This window comes from Bos indicus x Bos taurus, chromosome 2 (assembly GCF_003369695.1).
Source record: "Bos indicus x Bos taurus breed Angus x Brahman F1 hybrid chromosome 2, Bos_hybrid_MaternalHap_v2.0, whole genome shotgun sequence".
Taxonomy (NCBI): Eukaryota; Metazoa; Chordata; class Mammalia; order Artiodactyla; family Bovidae; genus Bos; species Bos indicus x Bos taurus.
In genome coordinates this window covers 41,789,800-41,815,296 of record NC_040077.1, presented here as the reverse complement: position 1 = coordinate 41,815,296, position 25,497 = coordinate 41,789,800, and the positions used below count along the sequence as shown (strand labels likewise).

Genomic DNA, 25,497 nt, shown 5'->3' with positions numbered 1-25,497 from the left:
AAATGCTTTTTTAAAATATAAAATCGTTATCTCCTTGTTAGTTTATTGAGGATAATATCTATAATTTCTTTAGCATATAAAAGTATAAATGTTTTTGCCATAAAGTATTGAATTACGTGATATTAAATCTTGCATATGATTTAAAAGAAAAACACATTATACTTATATTCAATTTGTTTTTTAGTCCTTTCTTAATATATTACAGATCTGAATTCTTTTAATAAAGAAAGTAATGAACATGTACCATGTTTTAGATACCTTAATAAAATAGATATCAACAACATGTAATGGCTACTGGACAGATACTGAACCTATTTGATAGTAATTATAGTCACTATTTCTCTTCACTAAGTAATTGTAGATGAATAGTGATCCACTTTGCTTGAATTGATTACTTCATTTTTAATAAATCATTTGGAAATTATCTTATTACAGGTAAAGTATTTATCATCCAGGATTCTCATTCTTTAATAGTAATAGCTGCTCTCAACTAACATTATATTGAAATTTAGAATAGATATATGTGACATTTTGATATTGCTTGCAGTCACTGAAGCATGATATTTTATGTTACATTTAGCAATAACAATTGAGGCTCTGGGCATTTATGAGATGTTAATGATGAGAAGGGAGGAACTGATATATGGAAATTGCTTTGACTTTAGGTATTCTTTGCAATTCAGAAGATGCTTGGTAATAAGGTTGTTCTTCAGATATTTTAGATAAAACAAAAAGTTTAATTTTTTTTTTTTTTACTGTGTGAGCATGTGTGTGAAGAGAGAGATTGAGAGAGAATATAATGTGTTATACAGAAGAACACATGCAATATATATACTTCATAGTATTTAAATTTTTCACTAAAAGAAAAAACTAAGAAAAACAATTAAAAATCAAACTCTAGTTAATAATTATACTTCAAAATTTAATGGGAAGTATACTGATACTTTGAAATTCATTAACATAAGATGGATAGAGAGACTCACACAGAGAATAAACATACCAGGATAACAATGCCAAAAATAAAGCTGTAAGAGAGAACTAGGCTTACTATTCAATGAAACATAGTATAAAGCTCTATAAATAAAAGAGTGCAATAGTGGGTCATGCATAAAAGGAAATGAAATAGGATGCATAGAGATAAATAACAAGAATAAATGGATGTTTGAGATAACAATGTGACATCTTAAAATCACTGTCCTGGTCGTAATAATAATAATTGTTTAGTCATTTGGAAAAATATATAATTGGATCCATTCCTCACTCCATACTAAAGCATAAGTACCATGTCAATCAGCAATCTAAATTAAAAAAAAAAAAAAAACAACCTGAATTCCTCTATAACCTTGGCAGAGAGAAATGATATATTTTTCATTATAATTCATATGCATGAAAGAATATAGCAATACATTTGAACACATATAATAAAAAGCCTTTCACATGGAAAAATATAAGTAGAATAAAAATACAAGTATCAAACTGATAGAAAATATCAGCAGGTATATCATAGATAAAAGAATCATTATTTCTATAATTAAAAATTTCTGAAAATTCCAGGGACACAAAAGAAAACAAAGAAGCAAAGAAACAAAACACCTTCAAAGCAAAAATGGGCAAAAAACTAGAACAGATATTCATTCATACACACACACAGAAAGTTGACTTTTAAACATACTAAACACATTGAAGAATGTTTGACTTCATTCCTAGTTAGAGAAATGCATGTTAAAGTGACTGAGATATTTTTACCCACCCATCAGACTGGTAAAAAATTTTAAGTTTGGTAGCACATTCTGTTTGCAAAACTACAGGAAAACAAAACTGTCAAGCACTGAGATGAGAAAGCAAATTGGTACAGCTTTTATAGTACAGAGATTTGTCAATATGTTATAAAATTGTGTCTGCATTTACCTTTAAATCAGCTATGTTACGCCTAGAAATTTACTGAGACCACTATGCATGTATATTATAGGCTTGGCTGATATAATTAGGAGTTAAATTTTGATAAAGACAAAACATTTTACAAAATCTCAAGTAGTCTCCTCACAAGGTACTTATTGTTACAATAGGAAAGCACCGTACATTAGGGAAGCCTGGCAGACTCCACTCTATTCAAGTGGTCAACATTATATTAGTAGTAACATAAATCAGCATCATGAGCCTCCTGTTATGATGCACTATGAATTACAAAGCATTTCTTCAGTTGTACTCTTGCCCCCAAATGTTGACCTGAGTCTAAAGATGTGGAAAAATCAGACAAAACTCTCTTCTCCCAAAATGATGTGCATATTGTTGCCATCGATAGAAATGGATGTACTTAATGAGAAATAATACAGAGAGAAAAGGAAGTATTTCTCATTTTAAAATGAGTGGGAGAAATATAAAAGAAAAGAAATTCATGATGTGTGTAGTCTTTTAATTGATACTTAATTTGGTAATGATTAAGCCTTGCCATTGCTATTTGATATTTTTTTAAATTTTATCTTAATAGATAATGAAGCTTGGTTTCTGTTTGATTTCTTCACTTGTTTCACATGTGAGACTTTGATCTTAATTTTGTTCTCATTCATGGATTTAAAATATTTTTGTAAAAATATATAACATGGTGTTTAAGTTCTGTGATAGGGAACAACTTATAATTATTCCCTGAAGCATTTCTTTAGTGTTAGAAATCTATGCTATTTAATTTCTTAGAGTATTATTGACTATAACATGTATTTTATAAGTAAATATAGATGGATATATAGATATAAAGTGCCTAATAGTAAAGAAAGCTAAAAATAAATGAAGACACTGTCTAAGCCAAAGTGAAAAAAAATGAATTCTCACAAAGCCCCCATACTTTACTTCATATAGATAGGTTCTCCACATTGACCCCATTCAAATAAAGTACAATTACCTGTTTGATTTTCTGCCCCACTATTCATTCTATCCCCAGTTCTAAAGATACAACTGTGCTTCTGAAAATAGAACTAATCATCTCTGTAAATCTGGGTATGTGAAATGTTTCAAGGCTTAGGGCACGCCTGTAGGGTGGTCCGCTGTGCGCACGGCACAGTCACCCACCTGAAGGAGTGAGTGGTGCGGTCTTCTAACCATGTTTTCCATCTTGGTGAGGGCTGTGTCTCACTGGAAGAAAGAGGGCCTCTTTCTGGGCACAAAAGCCTAATTTGCTTTTAAGTTTGTGGTGGCACGATTCCACTGTCCAGGACTCACACATACTTCTAACCACACAAAGCATGAACTAGTTGTGGCCCTAATTCTAGTTGAAAACTCTGTTTTACATTTTGCCTGATCCTGTGTATCACCACAATTACCATTTTGATCCTAAGATCTAATTCGTATATTATCCTCTAATCCATAAACTGAGCACATTTCCTGTACTTGTGTATTAATATGTTTGGCGCAATAAAGCAGAAAACTTTTTTTTTTTTTTTACGAGTGAGTTCTTTACTTTCTCTAAGCTTTCAGATATTGAGTTCTTCCAAATCTAAATTCATCCCCTAGATTTGATCCTTGTTCCTTGATACTAGGTCCCATAAATATTACCACTTTTCTGTTAGTATCTGTCTTCTGCCTGTTGCTGGGTGCCCCATGGCAATGCTTTCTCCCCTTGCCAGCACTTCACCTCTTGACACAGAGTTTTGCCTGAAAACACTATCCATCATGATTCATTCTGCATATAGAGCCCCACTTCACCAACTGAACTTTCTTTTATTATCTATAACTCTATCTTTCCTCAAGAATGTTTTATAATATGTGTCTGTGTGTGTGTATTTGATAAGCAAGTGAATATTTTAGATTCAGAGAATTGTTTAGCTAGAAAGTCTCTTTAGAAGAATACTGAGAAGAAAGGAATCTTTTCTGGGAACATTTCAAACCTTTTCTTAAAATAGTAGCTACAGTACCATAGAGAGTTTTCCACACACTTCAGAATGACTCCATTCTTGATATGAAAAAAATGTTACAGAGGAGGGAAGGGAGATAAATGTATAAAATGTTCTGGGAGTTTAGGTGAGTGAGCAGTTGGATGTCCTGGGAGGAAATATGGTTTCATTGAGGAAGTGTGACTTGAGCCCCATGGTGAATAATGTGTGTGAACACTTCAGGGAAGACAGCAATCCAAATACAAGGAATTCTAGAGACTGAAAAAGATGAAGGCATGAGAGAGCTATGTTTCCTGAAGGAACTTTAAGATGTTCGATATTGCTGAGGAGTTAAAGGCCATCATGAGAAGAGAAGGTAATATATGTGACACTAAGCCAGGAAGAATTTTTATAGAATTTAACATTAGACAATTAAGAGCCATCAAAATATTTGAATAAATAAATGCTTAGATTTGCATTCTGGTCTGCTATGAGAGGGATACACTTTAAGAGTCAAAATGTCCCCTAAATGCACCATATTGATTCCATGCAATAACTGAGAGAAAGGGTGATGATCATCTATGTAGACATAGTAGCAGCGAAGAATAAGAAAGATGCTGAAGGAGGACTCATCGGGATTGATGACTCATGATGTCAACATCATCATCATCATGTCAAAATCAGAGTCCTGTCTGCCAACCTGTGTGGTGGTTTTATTATCTCAGAGAAGTGAAAACCACAAGGCTCAGAGTGGTCCGTTGACTTGAATGAGGCCGTAAATGAGGGTGGAGGTAAAGCTTGTTCCTAATTCCATGCACATTGAAGTCAGTGTTATTTTACTAGCAAATGTGAAAGTTTAAGCTTATAAAAGACAAAACTGAGTGATTTTGTTGCAAAGTCACTTTAATTATAGTTACCTCATTCAAGAAACACATTTTAGACAACTCATTGTTAAGTACTTTCAATAACATGAAAGAATTATATTCAGAGCTCACAGAAAGAGAACAAGCTTCTAAATTCATGTTTCAAAACAACAAAGGCCATAAGACCTACTTGAATGGTATTCTTTTGCTTTTAGATACAGAGTTGAATTATAGTTCATTTCCAAAATTAAAGAGAGTTCTACACAATATAAAGAATATAAAACTTTATTGTACAATACTTATTTTTATGTACTGGAAAAAAAGAGATTGTTTAGCAACTATTAACATTCAAGTAACACTGGTAGGAGTATATGGTTGCCACTTATTTGGTAGAAAGAGATCTAAAATAAGTTTTATTTTTTAATATAAATCAGATATCAACTTAGTGTACCCAATCTGTTAAAGTCAAGATAAGTTAGCTTCAACCCTAAAGAACAGTCTTTCCAAGATTGATTCAGTTCCCTGGGGGACTTACTCTTTTGTGACTGCTTTTTCTTTCTCAAAATCCAATCCAGATACTATACCTGTCTTCTTTCTTAAGTGAGAGATAAACTTATGTAATCACCAACACAGTGCATTTATTAGTAGGACAGATTTAATGGATGATAGAGGGTGAAGTTATAATGCATTATAACACTGTAGTCAAATGTAGACATAGTGTTAGTTGCTCAGTCAAGTATAATTCTTTGCAACTCCATGGACTGCAACCCACCAGGATCCTCTGTCCATGGGATTTTCCAGTCAAGAATACTGGAGTGGGTAAGCTGTTTTCTTCTCCAGGGGATCCTCCTGACCCAAGGATCAAACTCAGGTCTCCTGCATTGCAGGTGGATTCTTTACCACCTGAGTCCCTAGGAAAGCCCTACTTTAGACATAAAGTGAAAAGTGAAAGTGAAGTCGCTCAGTCGTGTCCAATTCTTTGCGACCCTATGGACTGTAGCCTACCAGATTTCTCCGTCCATGGGATTTTCCAGGCAAGAATAATGGAGTGGGTTGCCATTTCCTTCTCTAGGAGATCTTCCTGTCCCAGAGATTGAACCTGGGTCTCCCACATTGTAGGCAGATTACCATCTGAGCCTCATCTTTAAAATCTCTTACAGTTATCACATCCTGAGGAAAGTCCACAGGTCACTTTTGCCTCTCATCATTTTACTTGCTCATTTCCTCTCCCCAGTTCCTGTTTCCTCTTAGCTTTAATCTTTCCCACTTCAAGTGCCCACCTTCCTGGAGCAAAGTAAAGTTTCCCCTTGTCTCATTCAAAGCAGTTACTGTTTTCCTGGAAGGCACACCTTCAGGCTCCTTGTCGGCTTCTACAAGTACCTTATCTAAGAATTCTACCTAACTGAAGGCAGTTTCTTCCCTAAATGAGAAAGGGCCTTATCTTATCAAGAAAGAGGTACAATAGCAGATTTTGGGGGAATATAATCTCTTTACAATCTTGTATTTAACTCTCCATATCCCCTGGCAGAGGGCACTACAAATGGCTCTGGAATTCTTGCCTGAAGAAGCCCATGAACAGAGAAGCTTGGCAGGTCATGGTCCGTAGGGTCATGAAGAATAGAACACGACTGAAGCAATTTAGCACGCACACATGCACTCTGAATGTATGTTAAATAAGCAGGGTGACCTTATACAGCCTTGAGGTATTCCTTTCCCAGTTTTGAACCAGTCTGTTCTGGTTCTAGCTGCTGCCTCTTGTCCTACATACAGATTTCTCAGGAGATGGGTAATGTGGTCTGGTATTCCCATCTCTTTAAAAATTTTCCACACATTCTTGTGATCCACAGAGTCAAGGCTTTAGCATAGTCAATGAAGCAGGAATAGATAGTTTTTTGAATTCTCTTGTTGCAGTCCGTGGGGCTGCAAAGAGTCAGACACAACTTAAGGACTGAAAAAACAAAGTAACAACAACAAAGGCATTTGCCATCTACCTATGCTGCTGCAGTTGCTGGTTTTTGACACTCCTTGAGGGGAATTTAGAATGGAAAGTGAGGCACTCAGTGTTCCAGAAAACTATTGAAACAGGTCTTTAGATAGTTAGGTATTTTCAGTACCTGGTTTCATGATCCCAATCCTTGTATCTTCTCACATCTAAAAAAGCATTAATTGCCTTCATGGTGACATCAGATCCTCATGAAGAGCAGAAAACCTTTTGTAAAATAAGTGCTTGATTTCACTGAACTCCTCCTTCACAATATCTTACATATTGACCTTCCTTCACTACCTCTATGGAGCAGCCTCTCAGAGCTATCTGGGGTGCTGTCTCCCAGGCTTCCATCCTCCTTTTGCCCCAATAAAACTTAACTTGCAGCTCTCAGGTTGTGCATGTTTTTAGCTGAGAATTGTTGTCATTCAGTTGCTCAGTCATGTACAACTCTTTACAACCCTGTGAACTGCAGCATGCCAGGCTTCCCTGTCATTCACCATCCCCTGGAGCTTGCTCAAACTCAAAACCATTGAGTCAGTGATGCCATTGCTCCTTCTGCCTTCAACCTTTCCCAGCATCAGTGTCTTTTCAAATGAGTCAGCTCTTTGCATCAGGTGGCCAAAGTATTGGAACTTTAGCTTCAGCATCAGTGCCTCCAAAGAATATTCAGGATTGATTTCCTTTAGAATTGACTGGTTTGATCTTCTTTCAGTCCAAGGGACCCTCAAGAGTCTTCTCCAACACCACAGTTCAAAAGCATCAAGTCTTCGGCACTCAGCCTTCTTTATGGTCCATCTCTCACATCCATACATGACTAATGGAAAAACCATAGCTTTGACTATACAGACCATTGTCGGTAAAGGGATGTCTCTGTTTTTTAATATGCTCTCTAGTTTTGTCATAGCTTTTCTTCCAAGGAGCAAGCATCTTTTAATTTCATGGCTGCAGTCACCATATGTAGTGATTTTGGAGCCCCAAAATTAGTCTGTCACTGTTACCATTGTTTCTATACCTATTTGCCATGAAGTGATAGAACCAGATGCTATGATCTTAGTTTTTTGAATGTTGAGTTTTAAGCCAGCCTTTTCATTCTCCTCTTTCACTTTCATCAAGAAGCTCTTTAGTTCCTCTCTACTTTCTGCCATAAGGGTGGTGTCATCTGCATATCTGAGGTTATTGATATATCTCCCGGCAATCTTGATTCCAGCTTGTGCTTGATCCAGCCTAGCATTTCTCATGATGTACTCTGCATAGAAGTTAAATAAGCAGGGTGACAATATACAGCCTTGATGTACTCCTTTCCTAATTTGGAAGCAGTCTGTTGTTCCGTGTCCTGTTCTCACTGTTGTTTCTTGACCTGCATATACTTTCCTCAGGAGGCAGGTCAGGTGGTTTGGAATTCCCATCTCTTGAAGAATTTTCCCCAGTTTGTTGTGATCTACACAATCAGAGGCTTTAGCGTAGTCAGTGAAGCAGAAGTAGATATTTTTCTGTATTTCTCTTGCTTTTTCTATGATCCAGTGGATCAACAGCAATTTGATCTCTGGTTCCTCTAACTTTTCTAAATCTAGATTGTAGATACGGAATTTCTCAGTTCAGGTACTGTGAATCCTAACTTGAAGGATTTTGAGCATTATTACCTTGCTAACATGTAGCCAACATCAGTGTTGCCAAAATCTTGGCTCTATTTGCATTTGTGCCAAATAGAAATATGGAAATAGAGTCTTGGAGGAGAAGGAAAGAGTGGCTTTATTACTTTGCTAGGTGAAGGCACAGTATGCTCGTGCCTCAAGAACTGTGTCCCTTCCTAGGTGAGTAAGGTGAGGTTATATAGTCAGGCAGGGATATGTGATAAGGTTCAAGGGAGTAACATTCTCTCATGCTTTTTTTCTTCTGGAAATTTTCCAAACTGAGGTTCTATGCAGGGTTTTAGGGGTTAGGTCTTCTAATCGTGATGAGCCTCTCTGATCCACTTAATCTAGCCTCAGGTGGTTTTGTAGTTGCTCTTCCTTTGACTAGTAACTGTTCTGCCCTTTGGAAGTCACTGAAGGTCATGGAGACTGAAGTCTTGCCTATGAGATGGTAAACAAAAAGGCATCCAAACTCAAGAGACCCAGAGCAGTAGTGTGTACATATAACAATACTACTCCTCAATTCTTCCCCTGTCTTCTTCCCGGCATCTTCTTCCTCCTCCGTGTCCATTATTCTGTTCTCTATGTTCATCAGTACCATTTTTCTAGGATCCATGTATATGCATTAATATATGGTATTTTTTTTCTCTAACTTAATGTAACTTAAATTATGTAACTTAATATCAGATTTCCAGGGTTTGAAACCCATGTCTGTCACTTAAAGCAAGTTACTTGACTGATGTTCAGATTGTCATTATCAAATGGGAGTAATTTGGAATCTTATAAGGATTGTAGTTATAATTATTTTAAGAATAATTATATGATTATATAACATATAATTCTTAATTATTTTTATAAGAGTATTATGAAGAGTCCATAGAAGATCACCAGAATATCCACCACCTTAACAAACAGTTCTAGAAGTTGAGGAAAGGGAAGCAAATATAGATATTTATAGAGATTGGGAGTCTGGGTTTAAGTGGATTAAGACAGGTCTTTTAATGCAGGAATCTTATTGAGACTGGTTAGTGGCAACTAAAAAGATGCACAAGTTGAGAGTTAAATTTTATTTGGGACAAAATGATGATGGAAGCCTGGGAGACAGCATCTCAGATAGCTCCGAGAAGGGAAGGTCAATATATAAAGTTTTAGTGAAGGGGGAGTTCAATACCATTAAGCACTTATTTTGCAAAAGGTTTTTTGTTAGTCATGAGGATCTGATGTCACCATGAAGCGATTTAGTGCTTCTCTAGATATGAGGAGATGCAAGGATTGAGATCATAAAATCTGTTCCTAAAAACATCCAACACTCTAAAGACCTATCCCATCAGATTCCCTGGAGCACAGAGTGCCTCACTCCACCCTGATCCCTCAGGGGTTGTTGAAGGTCAGTAGCTGTAGCAGCAAGGGGTTCAATCTCCACAGAGGCAGATGGCAAACGCCATTGTTGTTCAGTCATTGGCAATGCTCTTGGTAAGTGCCAATTTGTAGTTGACATCAGTGTGTGATGTAGTAGTTTAATACTGGTGGGTATATTGAGGGGAAAGTTTTGAGGTCAACTGATAAGCAAGCAGTCTCTCTATATATTGTTCTGAGAAGACAACCAAATAACCTAGTCTCCCTAATAAGTGAATTTTTTTGACCAATTAATTGTTTGAATAGTTTTATTTTCTGGAATTTTTTTGAAGCATGAAACCATTTATAAGTTCATAGCCTTCTCTTAGTTCTGATATTTAACCTGTGTCATTGCAGATTTCAGTTCGTTGTCAAGGTCAAATGAGATGATCCATAGAAAACATGTAGCACAATGTCTGCTATGTAATTAAGTGTTCAATAAATGTTTAATGCTTAGTACTTCTTTCTTATGATGCTTTTTTTTTTCTTAAATCAGGGTTTGACTACAGGAGGAGATGGCCTAACCCTAGATGAGGAATGCAAGTTTTGATAATCAGATTCACTATAGGGTGAAGGAAGTTGTGGGGAGCTATTCCAGCTTTGGTAATAGGACAGAACACAAGTTAACAGACTTAACTAATGGGTATTGAAGAGCAGGCAACAAGCAGAGATCTCAGCAGAAATTCACCTTTAGAGATCTTCTAGCAGAAAATAATAAGCAGAGATTAAGATAAGGGAGCAGGAAGATTTAATAGCAGACAGCCACAGCCAGCCATAGAAATTTCTGATTACAACAATAAATGACTTTAAAGAACTAAAAGGGAAAGTGGCAGGACCTTGACTCCACACTGCTACACTGGACAAAGAAGTAAAGCAGTTTTCAAGCCAGGATGGTCTAGGCACCAAACCTATTGAAGCTGCATTGAAAATGAAGAATAAAACAGATGCTTGGCACAGAAACTAAGAATAAAAGGCAAGTTAACATGGCTGTGATCAGAATCCTATCAGCAGTAAGGCTGAGCCAAGTAATTATAAGACCTTACCTATAATATCTTATATATGTGTGTGTTAGTCACTCAGTCATATCCAATTCTTTGTGATTCCATGGACTGTAGCCTGCAAGGCTCCTCTGTCCTTGGAATTCTCCAGGCAAGAATACTGGAGTGGGTTGCCATTACATTCTCCAAGGGATCTTCCTGACCCAGGGATCAAACCTGGGTCTCCTGCACTGCAGGCAGATTTTTTACCATCTGAGGCACCAGGGAAGCCCATCTCATATATAGTGCTTTATAATATAAGAATATAATAAAAATTACATTCATATAATTCCTTAATGATTTTATTCATTTCTTCAAAAACCCCAGAATATAGATATAGCAAGCAGTTTTACTCCAATTTGATGACAAAACTGAAACTTCAGGAGTTTGCTCACAGATCCTGAATGGCAAAATGAAGATGTAAACATAGAGTTTCCAGATACAGAGCCTTCTCAAATATATCAAAATAGAATGATGCCACTTATGTTCAAGAGGAATGTGTTATAATAGAATGACTTGTAGACCAATTTTCTTACATTCTTTCCCTTCCCTAACCCTTACTCATTTATTTGTCCTGGCTCTACAAGCTTAAAAACCAAAACCAACTGAAAATATAAAAAAGATGTAGAAAACTTGGCATTTCTACACCTCTAGTACAGATTATAATAGTATAGAATTATGATTGGGACATCAATCTACTGATTAATACAATAGCCTGCCTTGTCAAGTTTTCATTCATCAACATCTTATAAAATATACTTTGTGACTTGCAGAAGACTACCTTCCAAAGAGAGAGACAAATAAGATTAACCTCCTCTTGTTAAAAAATCTCCTAGTCTATTGTATTAGTTGTATTTATTGTGAAAGTGTATAATGAGGAAAATGATTGAGTCATACATGAAGTGCAGGATTGCAGAAGGGGGCTGAGTAGTCTTCTCTGGCATTAGGGAAGTAGAGAGAAAGAAGCTCCCTGTTCCTCCTTTTTCCTGCATAGCACACCCTACCCGGGGTCCTCATGGCATGTTTCATACAGAAACCGACAAGCAGAAGAGTCCTGGGAAAAAGTCCTGCTCAGTAACCCTCCTGTTATGCCCACCCCAATACATCAAAGAAAACAAGATCAACTGTGGGAGAGGGAGAGGGTGGGGAGATTTGGGAGAATAGCATTGAAACATGTATAATATCATGTATGAAACGAGTCACCAGTCCAGGTTCGATGCATGGTACTGGATGCTTGGGGATGGTGCACTGGGACGACCCAGAGGGAGGGTAGGGGAGGGAGGTGGGAGGAGGGTTCACGATGGGGAATGTGGGTATACCTGTGGCAGATTCATTTCGATATTTGGCAAAACTAATACAATATTGTAAAGTTTAAAAATAAAATAAAATTAAAAAAAAAAAAGATCAAGGAATGGATATGACAGCAAATAGGCCAAGGATGAATACAAGGTCAGTTCATGCTGTGTGCTAAGTCACTTCAGTCCTGTCCAATTCTTTGCCACCCTATGGACTATAGCCCTCCAGGCACTTGTGTCCAGGGCATTCTCCAGGCAAGAACACTGAAGTGGTTTGCCATGCCCTCCTTCAAGGGACCTTCTGAACCCTGGGGTCAAACCCGTGTCTCTTATGCCTCTTGCATCAGCAGGCAGGTTCTTTACCACTAGCACTACCTGGGGAGCCCAAGTCCACCTGAATTTAAAACAAAGGTGTTTGTGGCAAGTGTTTATCAACTTCCTTGGTGGTTCATATGGTAAAGAATCTGCCTGCAATGCAGGAGACCTGAGTTTGATCCCTAGATTGGGAAGATCCCCTGGAGAAGGGAATGGCTACCCACTCCAATATTCTGCCTGGAGAATTCCATGGACAGAGGAGTCTAGCTGGCTACATTCGACAGGATAATGAGCCAGATACACTTGAGTAACTAACACTTTGTAAAAAAAAATTTTTTTAATTAGTCAAGTAATTATGATTATAGGAACTTAACTTTTGGAAGGTTTAACACAATGTGTATACAAAGAAACATATAGGATACCTTGCAAAATTAAGTGCTTCATTTTACTTGAGGCTCCAAGCTTTCAGTTATGAAAGAATCACTTTCCTGTTGCCCAGGCTTTTGTTGCCTGGATGCATTAGAAAATGATGAAATTTCTTTCTGTGAATATAAATGTTAAGGAATTGGGGAACATTGAAACCACCCATAATTCTGAAAGGTTCAATACAATTCCTACAGCTCTTAAAAATAAGAAGTATAGAGAGGACTTATATTGTAAGTCTTCATTTTAAATTACTGTTATTAATCTTTGTTTGAGCCAGTTAAAAGTAGCCACTGACTCACTGAGCCGCATTTCAACAAGTCATGCAAACTACAATGTTGACAGCCTTTGTTTGGAGTCCTAAATGGATTGTGTCTAACTAAACCACTGTGTAATTATGGATCCTTTGTGATTTCACATTCTCATCTTATAGTCAATTTTTCTTTCTTTGATGTGGTGTGTTGTGTTCAGTAGCTTATATGAAAACATCAATATAGCTTTGAAAAGGATAAAATCAAATTGTAACAATCTATGTTTCTCTAATGTGGACATAGCCAAGGGGAAAGATGGTAAATAGGAACACTATCTCACTGTATTTCCATGTTCCACAGGGAGGAAATGTGATTCTATCACCATATTCTCTCCAAAGAAGAGCAGTTGCATTTATTTCTCCTACATTTATAAGTCAACAGCTGATGCACAGAAAACTGGATAAGCATTAGTATATATCCAGATGACAGAGGAGATTTTAAATGAAGTAGAGAAGACTTTCTGACTCCAGTATTTATACTGAAAGGAAATAATGACTTATTTTAGTTCATAAACATAGAAAAAGATACTAACATTATATATCCTATTTTAAAATGTTGATGTAAGCAAAATTGTATATTGATGTATATATATGTGTCATATCAGTGGTTCTGTTAAATAAATTTGGGTAACTGATCTGTTTTGGCTGCACATTTGAATGCCCAGGAGAGATTTCTTTTTAATCTTATTATCCATAGGCACATCCAGACACCTAAATCAGAATCTCTGAGGATAAAACCCACATACCAGTTTTTTTTTTTTCATTCTTTTGGGATGATTCTGATGTGCAGCCAAGATTTAGAGTGACAGATAATTACAGAATTAAAAGGAAATAAACTTTGATTTTTTTTCAAGTATTATAGATTTAGAATGTCAAAATATAATGCAAATATGAAATTCTGCTAGGATAAAGCTTATGATCTTATTGGAATACCAGATTCCAGGAGCTCAATTTGAGTATTGGGTATCAGATATCTTTCAAATTGATTAAAATTGCTATTGCAGTCTGACACATTTACTCTCAAAGTTAATTACATATACATTGTGCTCTCACAATTATGTCAAAATTTCCAGTTCTATTTAGATGTTTACATAAAAGATAAATAATGTCTTCAAAAGACAGCTGAGTATTTGATCCATATATAAATAATTTCAGTGATAGCTGACTTTCTATACTTAGTTTTAATTAAATGATCCTAGGGAATCTACTTCTCTTTTTATAAATATATATATTTATAAATATATAACTTATTTTTTAAAGTACATAGAAATTTTTTTCAAATTTTCAGACACCTACAATATCATTTAAGACATTTGATCTAGTATATATTATGGAGCAGAAATCATTACCATTACTAATATTATTAAATCATAAATTACTTTATTAGCATATCATTTATTACTTTATTATGCAGGGTATTGAAGTAGCTCTGTGACTTGAGATTTGTATCCTGTGAAATAAATATTTGGATTAGTCAACTTTGAAAAGTGAAAGTGAAAGTGTTAGTTGCTCTGGTATGTCTGACTGTTTGTGACCCCATGGACTGTAGCCTGCCAGGCTTCTCAGTCCAGTCAACTTTGAAAGTCCTTTCCAATTCCACCTTTTGGAGATTCTGAGCTTTACTCTGTTGTGAGGCATGCATGCTAAGTCATGTCTGACTCTTTGCAATCCCAAGGACTGTAGCACACCTGGTTCCTCTGTCCTTGGAATTCTCCAGGCAAGAGTACTGAAGTGGGTTGCCATTTCCTCCTGCAGGGTGTCTTCCCTACCTGGGAACTGAACCGGTGCTTCCTGTGGCTCCTGCATTGGCAGGCAGATTCTTTACCACTGGCACCTCCTGGGAAGCCCACTCTGCTGTGTAGATCAAGCAATGTCTACCACACATTTCAGAGTACATCATTCAGTTGCCCAGTCACATCCTACTATTTGTGACCACATGGACTGCAGCACAACATTTTAATCTGATTATGCGAGAGAGATAAAAGCTGAAGTGGTAAAATTCTTCCTGTTGTTTATTCACTCAGTTGTGTCTGACTCTTTGCGACCCCATGGACTGCAGCACATCAGACTTCCCTGTCCTTCACCATCTCCAGTAGCTTGCTCAAATTTGTGTCCAATGAGTCAGTGATGCCATCCAAGCATCTCACCCTCTGGCGTCCTCTTATCCTCCTGCCTTCAATCTTCCCCAGCATCAGGAGCTTAAGGAATATTGCCTACATGACAACTGTAACTAACCATCAACTATGAAACTCATCCTGAGTAAGACACATGAAAGGTAAAAAGCATACACTTAAAAGATCATTAGAGAAGTCAAAACTACAGAATTATTTTCAGTACCTCCCCCCAATCCCATTATATAGGACTTCCCTGTGGCTCGGATGGTAAAGCATCTGTCTACAATGTGGGAGACCTGGGTTTGATCCCTGGGTCAGGAAGATCCCCTGGAGAAGGAAATGGCAATCCACTCCAGTACTATTGCCTGGAAAATCCCATGGACAGACAAGCCTGGTAGGCTACAGTCCATGGGGTCGTAAAGAGTTGGACATGACTGAGCGACTTCACTTTCACTTTCAAAGAAGTCAAAACTACAGAATTATTTTCAGTACCTTCCCCCAATCCCATTATATAGGTTCCTTGTTGTATTTTCCTTGTTTTTAATTTTTTTTATGAAAAAATCACTGACTTAAAAACTCTTCCAGCTTTGATACTAAAAGCATTTTTAAAAAAACTAAAAAAATCGAACAATACTTTAAGTACTTTTCTATGGCTAAAGAAAAAATTACTGTATTTACCTGTTTTAAGTATACACTTTCTACCTTTCATGTGTCTCACTCCAGATGAGTTTCATAGTTGATGGTTAGTTACAGTTGTCATATAGGCAGTGTTCCCGAAGCCTGTGTGAATGTGGTAATGCTATTCGTATAATCAAGCCTCAACTAAGTTATGTGCACTATTTATATTCTGTGTGTGAAGTTTGTCATTCATTATTTCTTTAGAAAGATTGCAATATGATTCTTTGTTGAAACAAAATGTTATAGTATGAAAAGAAAGGAAGGAAATAGTGGCAAAAATTGAATTTCATAAGATGAAGCCAATGTTTAGCATTGGAGCAATGACTACAGTTTCTCTTGCTTATCAACAGCTGACTGATAGCCTTATTATCAATTATTTATTATGTCAACTCAGGGCTAGCAGCATCCACATTGCCAGGAGTCTTACTAGAAATTCACAGCCTTATTCCCATACCAGATCTACAGAATCAGAATCTGAATTTTGTCAAGATTTCCTTTGCCACTAAAAGTTTGCAAGCACAGTTTTATAGTACCAAGGAGGATACTCACAAGATGAAATTGTTTTGTATTAATATTTTGTTACCGAGATATATGCTAAATGTATGTCTCTCATTTGTTAAGCAATACAACCCCAAACTAGAGAAATCCCTTTAGAATAGATGAAAGAAATTTCAAAGCAACAAGAAACTAGTGTGACTGGTGTATAAGCAAGCTTAAAATATTGATGGGAATCTATGTCCAAATAAATTGGAGAGCTTTTTCTATAGGCTTTAGGTATTGGATAGATCCTATTCAAGATAACAAAGCATTTTATTATGGTTTGACAACATTCTTCTTTCCTAGTGGTGCACAAAATAATGATGTATGTTACCCTAGGTGACAAGAGGTTTTAAGAATTATAGGCAATAATTCTAGTTCAATGTATCATAAATCTGTTAAAGATTATAAAAATAAAAAAAGAACTCTTGTTCATATATATTTGTATGCTTCAGTAACTGGATCAACAGACATAGAAAATGATTCATTTGTATAATAAGAACTATCCTATAAACTATTTTATTATACAAAGTTTCTTTTGCAAAATAACTGTTTATATAGGAGAAAGAGGATGAATTAATAAAATATTAACCACATTTTATTTTATGCTACATTAAATAATGACATAGTGGAAATTTTCTCTAAGCAAAATATTATAGCTGTATTATTAGTAAATTAGTTCATTATAATGTCACATATAATGAATATAAAATTAACATTTGTTAGTAGATTTTTTTAACCACAAAAATAAGGCATGATGGAAATAAGTTGAGAAGTTGGATCTAAGTATCTGCTTTTATTTTATATTATAAATTATTTATTTGACTAAATATCTTGTTCACTTTTCTTTATTAGCATTTAGCATAACATGCAAGAGGTTTAATTTAAAAGCAATGTTTTATATACAAATGATAATAAGTAGCCTCCATAGACTATTATCCTTGGATTAAACCAGTAGTTGCTGACTGTTGGACTGATTTCAGCCTGCTTTTTCAGTTTTGCTTCTTTATTGAAGATGACAATCATCTTTATGACTCATTTTGTTCAGCATGCTGAAAGTGAGGGGGTGTTTTGATGAGGCAGAAGAACGGAGGTTTGAGGAGAATCTCGGCGAGGACCATTCTGACTTACCAAGACAGCTTTCTAAGTTTTTTTAATGATAAACTGCCTGGAAGACCAAGTCAAATGATGATGAGACATATATTAGTAGAAACCACTTTAATCTTGCTACCAGAATGGGAAAAGATGACTATGAATCAACCTACCACTTCTACCTTACATTTGAACTTTTTTTATATACACAATGTTTTATATAGTGTGGATGCTTAATGAATGTTATTCAAATAAATATATACTGAAAAAATGGTTAGACATATGTACATTCTTTCCTGGCTATATTACAGAGAACTTCACTGAAGAGGTGTTATTTTAGACTGCTGTAAAAAATGATTTGAGTCTCTGCAGGCATATAGTTGATATTTATTTTATTACATGCCTTTGATGCCCACACTTTATTGGATTTTTTTCACTCACCTGTGAAGGGGACTAATTTTAACCATGCTAATTTTGTGTCAAGGATTAGGTCATTTATTGGTGGCAGGGTGTATCTGGTTCATTTCACTTTATGGAAAGATTTTAATTTTCTTGCTCTTCAGCATATTTTACCAAGAAAAATACCATAAGGTGAATAAACTTCTATTCCTGTCTGGATACCCAGTGACATTTTTGCAAAATACTCTATAATCACAATGATTTAACAATATGTGACAAAAATGTCTAAAAGTTGACAAGTGGATATGGCTGAGAGCCACTTGCACATTAAAATTGCAGTGACCACCGAGAACATCTGCATGATGATGGTTTAGTCGCCAAGTTGTATGCAATTCTCTGTGACCCCATGGACTGTGTAGACCGCCAGGCTCCTCTGTCCACGGGATTCTCCATTCAGGAACTCTGGAGTGGGTTGCCATTTCCTTCTCCAAATATCTGCATATTATTTATCAAAATGTACCTTACAGGTTTGATGGCTTGAAAAGCAAAATCTGGACTTCTTTTAATTTATCAGCAAAATTAAGTTTTTTTTTTTCCCAAAATATCAAGTTCTAAAATTAATAACAATTATGATGCAGCCTTTTACTTAATCGTGTGTTCCAGGGATCAACAGCATCTGAATCACCTGGAAACATTTTAAAACCTGTATATTCTCAGGCTGCACCCTAGATCTGCTAAACCAGAAACTGCATGTTACCCAATCCCCAGGTGATTCCTCTGTACATTCAAGAGATGTTCTGGAAGCCTATACCCTTTTGTCAGCTCTGATTTTGTTTTGTTTTGAGAATCTTTGAAATGTATCTTGACCCCAACATCTTTCCCTCAAAGTAGATATGAATTATGGCATTCTTCAACAGAATGAAAAATGTACATGACTAGATTTTAGAAGAAAAGTAATCTCAGTTTTACAAGCTTCAAAGCCCTGTGCACATATGTCTATTTATGTTCTCAGGAATTTTTGAGTTATACAATAGTTCTTTTTTCTAAACAAAGACAATTATATCTACTAAATGAATTCCTTTAGTACCTGGTCTTCTATTGATAGTCTCATAATGTTGTTTTAGCTTTCTTAGACTTGTGTCCAAATCATGCCCTTTTGTTCCCTAGAGTTAATGTAAAATTAAAAAAAAAAAAGTCAGTTCAAATAATACTAGTAAGTATTCATATTTAATTTTCAAAGTGCCAAGTGAATACCCACAACATATATAAAAAGGAAAATAATTTTAAATAACCATAAAATGTTGTTGTAATAAGGGACTTTTGAGTCTAATTTTGTGTCAAAATGGATATTTTTATTACAATGATCAGAAGGAAAAATGAACTTAATAGCTTGTCCTTCTTCTTTCCTTTCTTCCAGATGCAAGACAAGGGTCTACCCTGATGAACTCCCAAACACAAGTGTAGTCATTGTATTTCATAACGAAGCTTGGAGCACTCTCCTCAGAACTGTTTACAGTGTTATAAATCGGTCCCCACACTATCTGCTCTCTGAGGTCATCTTGGTAGATGATGCCAGTGAAAGAGGTACAATTATTTTTCTTGTATATATATTTTTTAATTATAGGGCTTTATTGTGTTCAAAAAGATAACAGGGTAATGATCCATATTTTCCTTGTAATTATACTAACCCTGAAACTACCTATCAATTTTTTTTAGTATATCTAGTCAGTGCCACTCCAGAAACAAGTAACTAATTCTTTCAGTTTACCTCGTGATTCCATTTGGTTCTTACTAACCTAAGAAATCAGCCAAAATGACTTTCCAAAGTATTTCTCTTTTTTCCCAACTCAATTGATCATATGACTGAACATTTATATGACACAGTGGGTATTTGGCTCTTTTTTTATTGTAGGTAAAAGAAAAATAACATATTTAAGAAGACTGCAGTTGCCAGTGTGGCCCAGTTTATGAATTACAGTCTGGTATATTAACTTCCTAGTGTAGCTTATCCTTGTCAGCCAAGTGATAGAGTCATAATGAACTATACACTGATAGTGATGAAATCTCTGTATCTTTTTTTTTTTTTTAACCTAATGCAAAGCATGTTGATAGGAGTTGACCATCGCTTCTGTGTGTTGAATTTCCATCTAGATAGTAGTTTCCCTTCTCTGTCTTAAAAGAGTTTCAAAACCTTATAAATTCTTAATTGCACATTACAGATTTTCTCAAGTTAACATTAGAGAATTATGTGAAAAATTTAGAAGTGCCAGTAAAAATTATTAGAATGGAAGAGCGCTCTGGGTTAATACGAGCCCGCCTTCGAGGAGCAGCTGCTTCAAAAGGACAAGTCATAACTTTCCTGGATGCACACTGCGAATGCACATTAGGATGGCTGGAGCCCTTGCTGGCAAGAATAAAGGAGGACAGGTAAGAATGCATATGCTCTGTCTGTCTGGATTTTGACTGAACTTGTTAGGACTGTTATGGCTATCCCTCAAAACTTTTCTTCCCAAGCTGCTATTTTCAGAATGTTTATTTCCTAGCTTTTAAAAAAGAAGTCCCCTTACTCCTTATTTAATTAAGATCTTGGTTTGTTTATGCCCACCTGAATATTTGATTAAGAAATTCAAACAGTAAAGATGCTGAATATTCATTTTATAGGTGAAGGAAATCAGTCCAATCAGAAATAGTAGTATATTTTACAAAATATATTTTCAAAGCAGCTTTGTCTTCACAACCACTCTGTGAGGTAGATAATAAAGATACTCTTCTCTGTATCTGATGATAGGAACAGATGAGTTAAATAGCTTGTCCTAGAAATTGTAAATGATGAGGACAACAATTTAGTTCTCCCCACTTCCAGAACAATCTTCTCTCTACCTAGTCACTGTTCTTAATCAAAGTCGAGTACAAAGCCACCTTAAAGATCTTTAAAAACTCATATACACTCATGCACCCCACTAAAATGAAATCATGATTTAAAGAAAAGCGCAGCTGTAAGAATGCTTATTTAAATAGTATTGCCATTCTGTACACACATATTATGAAATCTGAAAAGTTCAGGAATACTTTATAGAAATTAGAAACCCTCATAGATACCTACAATTTTTTCCCATGTGATATTATGAAGTATAAATGGATTTCTTGCAGTTATTCATAACTATTGATGATAAATGAGTATCATTCCTAATGAAGACAATTATGCCAATTGCTGTCTGAAATAATAGCAAAACATTGCATAGCACCTTGCTTGCATAGTCATTTCACCTACAGTAGAAAGGTCTACTTAGAATTGAAGTTTTTAATTAAGGCTCCAAGACAGGGGCTGCTTTGTGTGAGCTAGTGCAGCTCTATCACATAAACGGCATGATTTGGTATTTGCCAGGAAGATGGATGGAGGTTGTCAGTAAAATGAACCATAGCAGTTGAAGAAAGCAGTGGGAACCTTTTAGTCTACTGAGTGTAATATATGGGTAATAACATTTTTCCATTCTGTGTATTGTACAGGAGGGTAAGGCTGGCAAAGTAAAATGAACTTGGAACATCTTAAATGCATTTCCTGGCAGCTTTTCATACATTATGCTGCTTTTTAAAACACGTGTTTCATATTCAACTTAGTGAGATTATAATATTGCTTCACTATGGTCATGAATAGATCATTTATTTTTTAATCTAACAACATATTTAGATTGTATAGGCATATAATGAACTCTAATGTCTTATCTTGCTTATATGTTCTAAAGTTGCCATAACTAGATAATAAAGTTCTATTGAAGGTTATTAGATCTAATGTCATCTCCCTATAATTTAAATGATTACATTTAATGAAGAAAGAAAGATATTGTTTTTATAAGGACCAGAGTTACCAAGAAGCTTTTCCAAGGCTACGTGAAACCTTTTAAGTTCTTTTTTTTTTTTTTTTAAGATTCATTTGCTTATTTTTACAGCTGTGCTGGATCTTTGCTGCTGTGCGTGGGCTTTCTCTAGTTGTGGCAAGCAGAGGCTACTCTCTGGTTGCTGTGTGTAGGCCTCTCATTTCAGTGGTTTCTCTTGTCGCGGAGCACAGGCTCTAGGCAAGGGGGTTCAGTAGTCACAGTGTGTGGGCTCAATAGTTGTGGCTCCAGGGCTCTAGAGTGCTGACTCAGTAGCTGTGGTGCACAGGCTTAGTTGGCCCACAGCATCTGGGATCCTCCCAGACCTGGAATCAAACCTATGTCCGTGGCATTGGCAGGTGAATTCTTCACCCTGAGTCACCAGGAAAGTCTGAAACCTTTTAATTTCAGAGGACTCTAGACATTGGTCAATGGTGTGGCATATAAGACCTATTAGAAATTGAGCATTGGCGGTATAGGTGTTGCAAAACCAGAATAAATAATGGGCAGCATTTCCTTGTTATCCATATCTGTGGGTGATTCTAGAGCATATTTGTGTATTTACTTTCTATCTTATGTGAAAAACAAGCTCTACTTTTTGGAATTAGCTATAAACAAGGCCCAGTTGTTTAAACATGTACTTTGGAGATGACAGATGGTTGACACCATAATAAACCATACAGGCTTGCAATAGAGGTAGACTAGAGAAAGTGCAACATGGATTAAAAGAACCCCTAGTGACCTCCCATGGTGCAAAGTTCCTTATCCTAAAAAGCTAACCATCAAGAATGTCAAATCTATGTGTGTATAACTTAATCACTTTGCTATACAAGGTGATATATATAGTATAAATTAGCAACACCGTAAAGCAACTTTACTTCAATAAAATAAATTAAAAAAGAAAAGAATACCAAATCTCCTGGCTCTTCCTCTTACTTTAAGAAAACAATGGGTCATAAAACTCCAGAGACTAAAGTTGCTTATCTTTTCCTATTTTAAAACATGTAGATTGTTTGTGTAAACTGCTGTCTAAGATGATTCACTCAGAAATTGTCATGAACCTAATATCTTTCATAGGAAATATTTACTTATACTGATGATCATGATTTTTATTGTTGCTTCTCTTTGTGGGTTTTCATTTGTTTGTTTTTCCATGAACATTTTCTCTGAGCCATCTCTTTAAACTATCGCCTTTGAGAGTCAAGCTACCAGATTGAATTTGCTATTATTCATCCTTCACTCCCTGCACACTGTTGCTTTTCAGTGGGCTATAGCTGAAATGCTGCATAATATCAAAGCAGTCTACTAGTCATGCTGTGGGGAGAGGTTTAATGAAAAATAGGCCATGTTCATCCTGCTGAGTTAGTACTTAGAATGCATTTGGAAATTAGCTTGAGGATCAATTTGTATATTTGATTAGATTATACATGATAGAATAAAAGTAGACTGAAGTCAGATGTAGTAAAAGGAAGTAATTCCGTGGAGAAAAAGGGTAACATGACAATAAAGGCGAATTAAAGTCACAAAATAATTAAGTTTCAATGTATCAGCTATATGATGTTTAAAAAAGCTAATGAAACATTTAAACTATAATTTTTACATCAGCTGATTTTAATTTTTCTGCAGGAAGACAGTTGTATGCCCCATCATTGATGTGATTAGTGATGACACCTTTGAATACATGGCTGGGTCAGACATGACTTATGGGGGTTTTAACTGGAAACTGAATTTCCGTTGGTATCCTGTTCCCCAGAGAGAAATGGATAGAAGGAAAGGAGACAGAACTTTACCTGTCAGGTATGTGGAGCATATCTTCCAAAGCATAGCATGTGTATTCCTATAACAATTAAAGAATATTATATACCTATGTATTCATTCTTTAGGCTTTCAAAGACATCTACTTTTTATTCAAATACATATATGTATTATCATGAGCATGATCATCCTAGAATCAATGGAAATATTAATTCTAGTTTAAGTCAGCACAGACAAATTTAAGTATTTGCAGAGTACCAATTCTTTTTTGAAACTTTGTGTATTCTTATATTCAAAGTATATGTATTGTTAATTTTCTATGTGACAAACATGTATTAGCTTTGATACTTCAGGTGTAGATATATACCTACCTAAATGTAGCTTATAACTGGGGTATGCTCAAAATTGAACTAACCAAAAAATGTTTTGGTAACTGTTTTAAATTTTCCAACCTTAAAGAGCTACTTTCCCTATAGATACAATGAATGATTCATTTGGAGAATTTTAATATATTAACAATTGTGAGACATTTTTCCAAATTATTTTAAGAATCTGCTTAACTTGAAATAATTACACTTAAAATATGTATGTCCTTAACTGAGAATATACACATATACATCTATAGGTATACATGTATACCTATCATATACATCTTCAGTTTTCTAGACAAGCATTATCACCTTCTTATTTTAACATATTGTTGTATACCTCTTACCTGCAACTAAAAAATGATTCTCTGAACAATACTTGGGGAGGAAGTTTACTAGTTCAGCTCTTTAAGATGAATTTGGAAAATCATCATTTGATTGGAAAGATAGGCTTTTCCAGTGGTTCAGTGGTAAAGAATTTGCCTACAGTGCAGGAGATATAAGAGACATGGGTTCAATCCCTGGGTGGGGAACATTCTCTGGAGGAGGAAATGGCAACCCACTCCAGTATTCTTGTCTGGAAAATTCCATGGTAGAGGATCCTGGAGGACTACAGCAGAGGGTTGCAAAGAGTCGGACACAACTGAGCACATACATACAGATGACCAAAGAGAGAGAGAGAATAGAGAAATACCCTAATGTTTTAAAACAATATATATAAAACCCATTATCTAAACAACAATGTCTCCTAACCTACTGAGAGAATGGCTTATCCTTTGTTAAGACTAATTATATAATGAATTGATTGAAGCTAGCTCAAAAAAAAAAAAAAAGTTAATAGACGAACTCTAACTGCTTCTTATTGAACAATTAAGTATTGGGACTGTTAACCCTCTTGAGATATTAATTACATCAAAGAAAAAAGTATTTCTAAACAGTTGCATAAGGATGTGAAATTATTATGTCAATATGTAGAGTATAATTTAGTAGTCCTTAAGGCTTGCTGTCATCTTCACATTCACCATGTCTTATTGATCCTTGGCTTTAACAACTTCAAGGAATACAATGGCTCATATTACCATTGTTTATTTAGAAATACTATTTCCCTAGATCATAGCTTTATTTATTGTTAGATGCTTTCTCAGCTTCAGATCCCAAGTGGAAATTATCAAAGTACTTGACCAGTACACTCCAATAGAGATAGTGTGTTTATTTATTTGAAAATGAAGTTTAGAAGAATGCATGTGAGTACTTATTTTTTAACATGTTGGCAAAAGTTCTGCTTTATTTAATTATTTTCTCCCAAATTCAGAACATACATAATTAAGAGGTAGCCATTATTCATACTAAGAAACTGCCAGTCTTATTCATAAAATTAAAGATCTATGGCAAAATCAAACATTATTTCTCATCTTTAACTGAAAAGAGGAAACATCTAAATTGCTATGTTTTAATCTCAACTTATGTGATTTTATTATAATAACATGGAGCAATGATGGAATCTGAGTATGTTTATTTGTTTGCCTCAGTAAATTGCACAGTATTTTCACTGCGAAGGGAACG

The 25,497-nt window shown here is 35.5% G+C and overlaps 1 protein-coding gene across 6 annotated transcripts in view; it reads left to right on the top strand.

Annotated features, from left to right (window-relative positions):
* GALNT13 (polypeptide N-acetylgalactosaminyltransferase 13) overlaps positions 1–25,497 on the top strand; it is a 666,740-nt gene that overhangs the window by 392,834 nt on the left and 248,409 nt on the right. For all 6 annotated transcript variants that reach the window (XM_027560425.1, XM_027560416.1, XM_027560436.1 and 3 more), the window contains 3 exons: positions 19,357–19,523; positions 20,159–20,366; positions 23,438–23,608. In XM_027560425.1, coding sequence (XP_027416226.1) covers positions 19,357–19,523; positions 20,159–20,366; positions 23,438–23,608 — 546 coding nt within the window. The remainder of the gene's footprint in view (positions 1–19,356; positions 19,524–20,158; positions 20,367–23,437; positions 23,609–25,497) is intronic.